This window comes from Strix uralensis, chromosome 10 (genome assembly GCF_047716275.1).
Source record: "Strix uralensis isolate ZFMK-TIS-50842 chromosome 10, bStrUra1, whole genome shotgun sequence".
NCBI lineage: Eukaryota > Metazoa > Chordata > Aves > Strigiformes > Strigidae > Strix > Strix uralensis.
Window position 1 is genome coordinate 6,063,228 of NC_133981.1, and position 11,626 is coordinate 6,074,853.

At 43.4% G+C, this 11,626-nt stretch overlaps 1 protein-coding gene across 2 annotated transcripts in view; it reads left to right on the forward strand.

Annotated features, from left to right (window-relative positions):
- Positions 1–11,183, forward strand: part of SYNPR (synaptoporin) — a 110,887-nt gene extending 99,704 nt beyond the window's left edge. For both annotated transcript variants that reach the window (XM_074879034.1, XM_074879035.1), the window contains 2 exons: positions 8,384–8,575; positions 9,322–11,183. In XM_074879034.1, the coding sequence (XP_074735135.1) occupies positions 8,384–8,575; positions 9,322–9,588 (459 nt within the window). In that variant the 3' untranslated portion in view covers positions 9,589–11,183. The remainder of the gene's footprint in view (positions 1–8,383; positions 8,576–9,321) is intronic.
- The last annotated feature ends 443 nt before the right edge of the window (positions 11,184–11,626 follow it).

Here is an 11,626-nt window from a genome sequence, read left to right on the forward strand (position 1 = left end):
ATGAATCCTCTTCATTTGAGGGTTGTTGGGACCTTTCCTCTCTCCCTAGAAAACGGTGAGGAAAGGAGGGGAAACCTTCACAGAGGAGAGGTAGAACAGGCAAGATAAAGGGGTCCCTACAGAAACAGTAAATAAATAAAGTGCCTTGCTTCTGCTTGATTCAGTTGATATCGAGTAATATCTCATTTCAGACTGTCAAAGAATTAGTTGCAGAGATCTGCCATTTTAACTTTCTTGTGGAAAATAATTATTTCTTCTGACCAGCCACATTATCCTGTGTAGCAATAGAAAAAAGAAAGAGAAAAAATACTAATATGTCAGATTATGATGTAGCCGTTTGCCATTGTCCAGGACTTTCCCCATAAAGCTGCTGCAGTCATGTTTGTCACAGGATGCACAGCGCAATCCGCTACAGCATTAGTGTGCCACTGATTTAATTTGTTCTGTGTAATGGATTGTAATTGAATCTACATGTTAAATTTAACCGGTGTCTGTTACCAAAGCCTCTGTAATTTCCCAGTCTTTAAACCAAGCCTAAATGACCTTATTTGTTCAGAATATAAAGGTGCTTCTGAGTTTGTCCTACAGCAGAAGCAGCTCCTGCCGGTGAGTGGTGTTGGATGTGGCTGAGGGTTGTGCTCAGTTTACACCGGTGAGGAGGGGGGGGTCCCATCTGCCCCAGCCACATGCTTCATCATCTCCTCTTCACTGCCAGCTCTGTTGTGTTGGGTATTTTTAGAAAAAAGACCCTTTTTCACCTGGCCCACATCCTTGCTGGTGTCCCCTGAGGCTGCCTAGTGCAATGATTGCAGCACCACAGCCTGACTGGGTCAATGTGTGAGTCCTACTGTGCCAGGGAGATATAAGGAAAAGGCAGAGCCCCAGGCAGAGGAAAAGCAGCTGTAGCCAGGAGGAATTCAAGGGTCAAGGGAAACTCAGAGTGAAAAGCAGCTTCCCACAGCTGCAGGGCTCACCTAAGGGATGTAACATGTTGTGCAAAGGAGGCGGGCGATGCATCCTCCAGCTCCAGGCAGATGCTGCACTGAACTGACGTACCCAGCAAGATCACACATAGATCAGATCAGATGTGTGAGTATGTCTCATCCCTGAGATTGTTCATCCCAAAGAAAAGTGCTGCAGAAATGTGAGGTGCTTTGTGCAGGCCTGAGTCCAGCCAGCAGTCCCCAGCACGTGTCGGTGCAGGAGGCAGGGCAGCCCTCACTCCTTCTTTGTCACCAGGCGGGATCCATGTGTCGGGCACCGTTTCCAGACTACCAGTTTTTTAACCTCTTAGCGAAGAGTTAGAAGATGATAGTTTCATCTGTCCTTGCTTCTGCTGCAGTGCCTGATCACAATTTCATATTTAAAACCCTTCCCATTTTAAGCCTTGTACTTCCTCTTGGCTTGATATTTGCTCAGTCTGGGGTGACATCTGCCTTTAAGTGGCACGCTCTCAGAGCTGGCTGCCTTTCCTCCTGACAAATTTTCAGGATTTGAAAAATGAGTGTGACAGGAGAAGTGGAGAGAGGAGAAAAAACTTTCACTTGAAATTTTAAAATATATTTTTAAAAAACCCCTTGCACAGACAGTGAGAGTACCACGAATGCATTACCAACTTGCAGCAGCCTGACTGAATGCAGGATATATGATTATAAAGAATTTAATGACCACTAAGTCACGTGAAACTTGCAGAGAAAATTTCAGTCACAGATGTTTCACGTTTACCTTGTTTATACAGATATAGGGAAACCCGACTGCATGTGCTGAGATCTCAGCGAACCATCACTTTAACTGTGGAAAAATATTTTAACGTTCAGTGTGAAGTGAGACATCATGGAAAGGAAATATTTCCAGTAGGAGAAGCCGTTAACTCCTTCCACAGCTGTTTGAATGGCACCAGTATGTTTTATTCACTGTGCAGTGAGCCATGTCTGTTGCTAACGTTGCCTGTCAGGTTTTTGGGGATAAAAATCTTCCTTTTGGTCACACAGGGCTCTGGCTGTGTTACTCATCTGCGGTGGAGGTGGGAGTCACCCCTTCCCACGGGCCTGGCAGCAGTGAGCCCTTGTGTGCCCTCTGCTTGTCTCACTGGCTCCACGGAGAGATTGTTTGGGGGGGTTCATACTAAATAGATTAACCTCAGAGACGACCTTGGGTTCCCAATTCCTAAAGGAACAAGGAGCAATTTACCTGGGATTATATACCTAATAGATATGTGCCATGTGTTTCTGAGCTCTGCAAACTGCAGCTGTGATTTTAATTTCGTTGCAAACTCCTGCCCGATGCACATGCACAGCGAGGAGCTGGGGGCTCGCCTCGGTGGTTACAACGAGTGCAAGACAGTTTCTCAGATGACTGATTAGTGCTCAAGAGCCAGAAATATTTTAAAGAAAATAATTGGAGCTGGTGACTTAGATTTTAAGGAATGCAATGTACAAAATCTCACCAGTTTTCAGCATATCTGCATCTCTCAAACCAACCTAAGCTGGTTTCCACTCATGTAACACCACATACCCCGGGGAGGCATTGCTGATTTGCAATGAGAGCAGAGATGAGCTGCACCCTGGGACTGCCTAGCACCTCTGTCTCAGTGCCCTGCTTCAGATCTATACGTTTGCAGCTGCTTGCAAGCAGAGAGTAACTGACCCAACAGTTAGTCCTGGCCTGAAGTTTTAGGGGATCAGGGGTAGATGCTTCCATATATCTCTGGAGTAGGAAAATAAAGGAAAGAATAGTCATGGTCGATGCGTATCAGTACCCATCACTCAGACTTCTTACTTTTCCCATAGTTTCTATACCCCATATGTACTCCATTTAAAACCCACGCTCTGACAACTCTGTCTCTATGTGCCTTCAGGTTTGTCTTTGGGAGGTTATGGATTGGCCATGAAAAAACACATGCATTCATGTATAAACGTAAATCACTTTCTTAGTATTCCAGTCAATTAATATAAAAGTATAAAATTATTTAGCCAAGAAAAGTGACTGACATAGCCCTGAAAAGAAATATTTCATTTTTATAGTGATTACTTTACAATCTCATTCTCACAGTGCATAAAGATGCTTACATGTAAGATGAGATCATACCTTCACATCTGGAGTCCTGTGAATAATCACACTAGGCAGAAAGGCATTTGGTTCTTTACATATGTTGTGGACCAAGTGAGTTGAGTGCAGTCCTAGTCTGCTCTTTGGAAATGGCTTTGATTAAGTATGTTTTATTTCCTCCCTTTGTTCAGCTTTCTAGAAAATAGATAGGAAAAGAATAAAGAGCCATCTGTAAAAACAAAGACTGAATCCTTTGCAGTTAAAAAATGAAATTATGAATAACCTGAATAATTCTTTGCATTTCAAAGAGCTGTTTCAGCCTGCTGTGGTCATTTCCTTTTTGAAACACAAGCCAAGGTGATGCTGTACATGCTGGTGCCTCCCAAAGGGCTCTGCCCGACCTGGCCAGAAGTAAGCTTGCAAGGCCATACACCATTGCAAGAAGCGTGTAATTCTTTCAAAGCTTCATTCAGCAGAAAATCTGGAGTGGGACCTTGTTCAAACCAAAAAAGAGCTAAAATACCACTGTAGGAAGGTGTTTGCTGCCTGCAGCAACCTGCTGTTGGCTACTTTCCCGGGCTATGGCTTTTACTGGGGTGGCTTTTGAATTTTTAGGTCAGTTGTGATGGTGAAAGCAAATCCTCGGAGCGGTTTGCCCCTCTCGGGTAAAGAAATCTCCCTCTGCTCCTGTATGGCTGTCCATGGAACCCTGCTGGACTAGACAGGCTGTGGCTGGGAGGGTTTGTAGGCTTCAGCACTCGAGGAGTTGCTCCCTTGTATGCTGTAAATGCATGAGAGGGTTTTGTCGAATGAAAAGGTTTCGTAGCGTGAGCATCTGAGGACGGAAACGCTTGCAGAGAGGCACTGAAAGCACTGTGTGGAAGCCAGATATGGGGCCAGCAGCTGTGGTTCAGCGAGGGAGGAGAGAGGGGAGCGCAAGCGTGGAAGGGATGCCAGGCACCCTCCGTCCAGGCCAGAGCTGAGGTTTTGCATGGCTTCAAACTTAACAGCCCGGGGCCATGTCCTGGTTTCTGCTGGGATAGAGTTAATTCTCATTTAGGAGCTCGTACAGTGTATTTTGGATTTAGTGTGGGAATAACACTGAATACATGCTGATGTTTTAGTTGTTAAGTAGTGCTTATCCTAAGTTTCAGTTTCCCATGCTCTGCCAGCAAGCAGGTGCACAAGAAGCTGGGAGGGAGCATGACCAGGACAGCTGACCCAAGATAGCTAAAGGGCTGTTCCATACCACAGAACATCATGACCAGTATATAAACTGGGGAGAGTTGGCTAGGGGGTGGATCACTGCCTGGGGACTGTCAGAGCATCGGTCAGCAGGTGGTGAGCAATTGCATTGTGCATCACTTGTTTTGGGGTTTTTTTTTCCCTTTAGTTTTATTTCTCTCGCTTTTTTGTATCCCTTTTCATTACAATTATTATTGTGGCTTTTATTATCATTATTATAGTTATTTTACTTATTAAACTGTTCTTATCTCAGCCCATGAGTTTTACCTTTTTTTTTTTTATCGTCCTCCCCATCCCACTGTGGGGGGAAGAAGTAAGCAAGTGGCTGCGTGGTGCTTAGTTGCCAGCTGGGCCTAAACCATGACAGGCCGACGTGCCAAACTTAGACCACAGTGGCTGGGAGGGAGAGCAGGGGACCGAGTGCATGCAGGGACATGTGTTACAGAGTTCTGGGGGTTGCTGAAGCCACCGACCACCTCAGAGCAGACGAAATGTGTCCCCTTTCCCAAGCGAACAAGCAGCTTCTGCAGATGCTTTCAGCTGTGTGAGATTGCGCTGGACACTGGGGGATCCAAAACTGCGCTCAGGAGACTTAAGTGACTGCCTCTCCAAAGATGGGCATTTTGCAAAAGCCAGTAGCTTGATAGCAATGAGAAACGTTTCAGTTACCATGAAAAGAAAAGGCATTCACAGTTCTATTCTAAACCATAAAATATATAAAATTGTTCCAAGTATGCATTTTTGGCAAACTCAGTAATAGCAAACTTCAACTTGAAAAAGGCAGCAAGAATTATTTTTTTTTTTGTTACACATACTTCAGGCTCTTAAAAACTCCCTCCTTGGATATTCAGCATATTTTAAATCTTGTTTTCTGCTTTCTCCTACATGTTCCTATTTTGCCTCCTTCCCAAAGGCACCTGTAGGCAGACCAAAGTATCTCAGCTGAGATCTGAGAAAGAAACTTTGCAATTAGGAGTATAGTGTAACCATACAACAATACACACCGAAGAGATCTGTAGACACCATTTCAAGAGAGCAACTACAAAAATTACTTTGTTCCAAAGGAAAAAAAAAACAACCACCCATGCTATGAGGATATTAAACATTCAAATGCAAGCTTTGTTTTAGTATGCAGACACTCTGGCTTTAATTACCAAGGAGAAATTCCCCAGATAGACATTAAGCCACAGAACAGCTTAGCTTGAAATTCACTTTTATTTTCAGCATGTCATTATCTTGTAACTCTGTTCCACACAGAGCTGTGAAAATGTTCAGCCAGAAATCCAAACCCACTTGAAAACAAGAGAGGTTCAAGTTCCAGCCAAAGCTGAAGGTTAACAAAGATTCAAAATAAATAGGGAGACACAAGTTTGCTCTAGTCGTATATTTTGCTCCTTGCACAGCACAGAGGAGATGGAACAAATCCTCCAAGTGCCCGATTCCGGCAACGTAGCCTTGGTGAATGCACCTGCTGAAAAAATCCTGGTATTTCATTAGTGTTTCTGTCCTATCTTCTTGACAACCTGTTGGCCGGCTGGTGGATGGGCTGCATGGTTTCTTCTCTGAGTCCCACTGTGCGACCTTTCCCTTTTGACTTGGTGTGTTTCTGGCACCCAGCCAGGCTTTACAGTTTTGGGGGAATACCTGTATAAAAGGGATGATCCCAGGAGTAGGGAGCCTTTCCACAAGGCTCTGATCTGCTCTCAGATCGGGGAATTTGTGCCAGAGAGGAGAGGATTGGGCAGGGTTAGGCTTGTGTGGATGCCCTGGTACAGGGGAGGAGAGGAAATCAGCAGAAGGCTGGAGGATGGGGTGAGATGGAGAAGACCTGACCTGAGAAATAACATAAAATACTTAGTAGTCCCTTCAGGACCATCCTCTCAACTGCAAAGTGCTATTGGATGTTCCTAGCAGTGCTTTGTAGCTCAAGACATGAGCTACTAGCAGTTAGAGTGAGGGACTCTTGCAGATTGCAGACATTTGTGCCACGAGTTGTGCAAATGCCTCAGCAACACGGGGTCAGGATCTGCAAGCTTGATAGCAGGTCTGAACCCCTGCTGCTGTCACCTGCTTGAAGAACTTTTCTCACTTTCAAAAATTCCCTCTTAGCATGTTCAAGCTCCTATACTGTGTTAGTTTTGGTCAGTTTGCTTCAAATTTCTACCTGCTGTTATACACTTATTTTATTGTTATTGCCAATGCACTGATTGCAGAGCTTGATCCAGCTTGCAAAGTCTAAGAGTATGGTGGCCCTGAGAGAGAATTCTTGTTATATAAAAAATGTATTCCCTCAAACTCTCATGTGTCCCCATCTATTGTGTCAATCGGAACCTATATGGGTGCTTGGCATCCAGGTAGATAACATGTCAAGCCTCATAGCAAATGAAGAGTGTATCCTATCACAGTCCACAGATCAGTGAATATCTGGTGTTTCTACTAGTTGGAATTCTTAGGAAATGTTTGCAATTGAACTGTTGCCTCTAGGAGTCCATTTCTCATTCAGTTACTGCTAGGACGTATAAGATACAATAATTTTGCTGGAAGTCTCCCTAAGAAGAAATTTTACTCTGGGCTATATGCCTCTGCCTACCCGGAGTCTCTTTGGGTGTTAAGATAGTTGTCAGCTCCTGGGCTTCACGCTCTTCAAGAGAGCCCATTTGGGCAACGTGAAGGGAGGTCAGAGGAACTCAAAGCTCAGTGGCAGACACGGGCCTGCAGAAAACAAATTGTGGCACTGTTAAAAGAGAAGGATGTATCCTTTGGGAAAGCATCCAAGCACAGTTAATTTAATCCCATCTGCGTGAGCAGAGAAATCCTTTGTTCATGGCTCACTTGTGTGGCTGGTTTATTGACTGGTGCCTTTTCCATTGTGACAGAGGCTTGTGTCCTCTGTCCCTGCGGTGCCACAGAGGGCTCCTTCCCCAAATGCCAGGTGTGCTTGCAGAAGACAAGAATGATGTTTCCTGGGGATCACTTATTTCTTTGGATAGCAACCCAAAACACTGTGTTCTTAATGAACGTTTTCTCTTCCTTCCATGTACACCTTTACTTTGTAAGGGGGAAGGGGAAACAGCCCCCATGGGAGGTGGGATATCAAGACGCAGCAATGCAGTTAGTGGTATGTTAGACTTTGGCACCTCTACCATCTGTTGTGGGCTGACAGATGGGATGAAATATGACAGCAGAAAGGCTCTTCTGTTTTAGCAAGACACAAGAAAGCTTGAAAAATCACACCTCCTCCCTCCTTTCCCCCCAAACCCACACAACAACAGTGTCACTTGGCCACTTGTTCTGGCTAAGACAAGGAGAAGTTTATGCCTGTGCGTGCTCCTGAGAGTCTTTCGAGGGAAAAGTGAGCAGAGTGGTTCAGAGCAGAGCTGCTCGGAGGTGCTGGATCCTGGAGGGACTGCCACCCTTGTCCCCTCTTTTCACATGGATGGAAATTAGGAGCAAATTCTTTACTGGGACAGAGAGGAGCTGAGGAGTCTCTGTGCTTAGCAAGTCTTGCTGTTTATTTGTTCGCTCGTGATAATTAGTGGCTGCACGGCTCGTGCAGCAGGGACATTTGGCCTTACCTGTAGCTGGTGAGAAAACTCCTCATCTGGTAGCCGAGGATTAGCCAGTTTCAGGTTCTCCCTGAGATGTTGCCGCAGATGGAAACGCTTCCTATCGGAAACCCACCCCAGCTGTCTGTAGGAGCACATGGGGTTAGAGCCAGCTCTCAGGAGGGCCCAGCTCCTTTCCAAGCATCTATATTTTTTAAATGATCCCAATTCATCAGCCAGGTGCTGTGAACAGCCACATTTCCAAGGCAGCTCGGCATCCTGGGTACTGGCCACATGCTTGTGGGAATCTGGCCTTGAGGTCGGAGATGCAAATGGCAGCCGAAGGGCTCTGCCCTGTTGGGCACATCAAGCACTTCTGAAAATTATCTCTGTAGGTGATGACAGTAATCACAACCTTCCACGAAATAACAAGCTCTTGTTTTTTCTCTCCTCTGACGCAAGCTTTCAGTTTTCTGGTGATTTTTAATATTTTTTCTTCCCAATGGACACACCAGTATAATGCTTCTAACTAATTTGTCTTTTAGGATTTCATTGTGACAGTGGTCTTCTCATTCTTGTGGCTAGTGGGCTCATCTGCTTGGGCTAAAGGACTGTCAGATGTAAAGATTGCGACTGACCCAGACGAAGTGCTGTTACTGATGTCTGCCTGCAAGCAGCAGTCCAACAAATGCTTGCCTGTTCACAGCCCTGTTATGTCAAGCCTCAACACTTCGGTTGTAAGTGACTTTGATTACTACTTTTCACCCTTACCTTGCAAACGTATTTTTGTCTCTTTTACTCGTGTATTGACCTAAATTGGCTGGTGTAAACCAGTTAGCTGAAATGATCTAATTGGAAGTACAATCTTGCTGCGGGGAAAGGCAGAGCGTGACTCATGACAGCAGCAGGATGAGCATGCAGGGTTGGGACAGGGAGAAAGCAGTGTCTGTCCAAGTGCATTGCTTGGCCTGTCTGCTTTTCAATTGCTCGTTGCAACGCTTTTGAAAAGGGGTCTGTATGCCCCTTTAGGAAGAAAAGGTTGTGTGCCTTATAGATTCCTTTAAAAATCCTCAGAAAAACAACATAAAATTGGTCTTCAGAATGTTTAAAAAAAAACTAAAGCAAACCCTCTAGGCCAGCTGACCCATTAATATCTCTTCTTAATTATTTTCTTTCAATTTTATCTTTCCACAGTTTCTTTAAACTAGATTATGTTTCCAAACAAACAAAAAAAAATTGTTTTGACCTAAAAACTCAACTTTTTTTTGGAAACAAAAAGGAAAACAGATACCTTGTGAGCTACAGCTAAGGGAGAGGTATTTGGGAATTTGCTTCAAAGCTGAGAAAATTTTCCAGCAGGTTTTGGGAGAAGGATGGACTGGAAGCAGCTTTGACTTCTCCCAGGACCGTGCAGGTTCCATAACATTAGGCTGGGCTGTGAGACCGTGGCTGCCGGGTGACGAGCTCCTCTTGTCCCCACCAGGTCTTTGGCTTCTTGAACTTTATCCTCTGGGCAGGCAACATTTGGTTTGTGTTTAAGGAGACGGGCTGGCATTCCTCGGGCCAGCGGCATCCTCCAGACACCATGGAGAAGCAGTCCAGCAGCTACAACCAAGGTGGCTACAACCAAGACAGCTATGGGCCGGCCGGTGGCTACAACCAGCCAGGCTCCTATGGCCAGGTGGGTGAGTATGGCCAGTCCCAGAGCTATGGCCAGAGTGGGCCAACCTCCTTCACTAATCAAATTTAGGGTTCACGCAGCACAAGCTCTTGTATCCCTCCCATGTAGAGAGTTTAACAGGTCTCAAGTTTCAGTGGCGTCAGATTTTTAAGGGTTTTACATAAATTAATACTACAACATGGTGTTTAATGTCCATCGAAGGTCTAAGCCTACCTCCTGAGGCAGATGTGAGGTGGCCAGTGGGCTGGAGTTGGCCTTTTTTTCCCTGATTAGCCAGATACAGGGGATATGCTCATCGCAGGTGATGACCTGGAGTCAGTGTTGTAGTATGTACTGTAGAGATAACTTTATGGTAGTTTTGTATGTGTTAAGATGGTAGAAGCATTTTGTAGCCTCAAGTCTGTAGTATTTAATATGCATAATATAATTGAATTTCCTTCTGCATTTTGGTGAAAAACAAAAGTGTTTTACTATTATTTCTACAGATTAATCTGTATATCCATGCATGTAACATTGCACCTAAATTTTCCAAACTGCCTGTCTGTGACTCTTCAAAGCATTTGTTTTGGTTATACCTTTTTGTTTCAGAAGATTTTACTATTATTTCAGTTAACTGAGTCATCCGTAATTTAGTGCATGGATAAGCAGTTTCATACTACCAAATGTCTGGACTGTGTAAATGGAACTTCTCAACTTCTGCCACTACGTTTTGTTAAATGTATGTTTAAAAGAAGTATGCATCTTTTATATATTTTGCAGAGTTGAATATATGGCTTACCCAAGTTCTGAATGCTTTGTAACTAAAATGTTTTTCCTTGAAATGGCATTCAGTAGTATATATAGTACCTGACTAATGTTTATTCCATTTAACTCAGCTAAGTATTCATTCTATAAATCACTATTTCTATGGATGTTTTGTGAATCTTTTAATGTGAGCTGTGGAGAATAAGGACCAAGTAACTGTGTTATATGTTTACAGAGGTATTTATTTAACTAAGATAACAGAGGTGCAGATATCAGTATATAAAACCATGTGAAAATGCCCTGTTGCTTAATATAGCAAAACATGAAAATCACATGTATTGTTGTAACCTTACAAAGCATAAATATCCCTTTATACCTTCTTATAATAAGAAAACCTTTCTATCCGTGTTGTTTCAAGATTGTTAGATACTGTTCTTTTCTGTCGCTGCTCTGAGCGCTAGCTTGGTGCTACTGGAGAATGTAACTGGATTGACCAAATAACCCAGGCTCAGAGGAACTCATCCTAAAATAGCCAAACTTGTAGCCTGTTCAGATTTCTCCCTGGGAAATTCAGCCCTTCCTCACTACAGCATATGGGATGCATTGACACAAACAAAAGCCTGAAGCACAATATACTAATCAAAACTGATCATCTGCATTTCTAAATCAAAGTGTATCAGTATATAATCTTATTGTATGAGCTGTAATGTTGAAAGCATCTTAGCTTAAAACAGCTTAGTCTCTTCTATGATTGTTGTAACCAATCTATGGCTACTCGGTGGATGAATCTATATTGTGATATCTATTTGACCCTAATAAAGTTATTGCATACAATGCATGTTTTCAGAGTATGTTAATATTAAAATGTCACTGTGAAATAACTAAGATAACCATTAAAGATAAATATTCCTGTGCTTGACCTTACTGGTCATATTTTTACTGTTTTCCAACACTTTTTTGAGGATGTTTTTAATGTACTGTGGAGTTCGATACTTCTAGGGGCATTTGTCATTAAAGGTCAGTATCACAAGTTTAAAAAAAAAATTAAAACTGTGTAATTTAATACCTGCCTGCCTCTTTACCTCTCTTTCCACCTGTCAGTAGGACTAGCCCAGTACTGTGCTAACTATCCCAGTTCTGTGAATTGCTGAAAAGCCATGTTTGGGCTGTAGAGAGGACAAACCAGAATATCTAAATGTCCTAGTATTCCACATGAGAGCAAAATACAATTTTCTGGGTCAATGAAAAATTTTATTTTGGCTCTCAGTTCTTTTCTTCCTTGTTTTTTTTGGGTTTTGGGTTTTGTTGGGGTTTTTTTGGTTTTTTTTTTTTTTTTTTAAGTTTGGAAAAAGATATAGGCAAG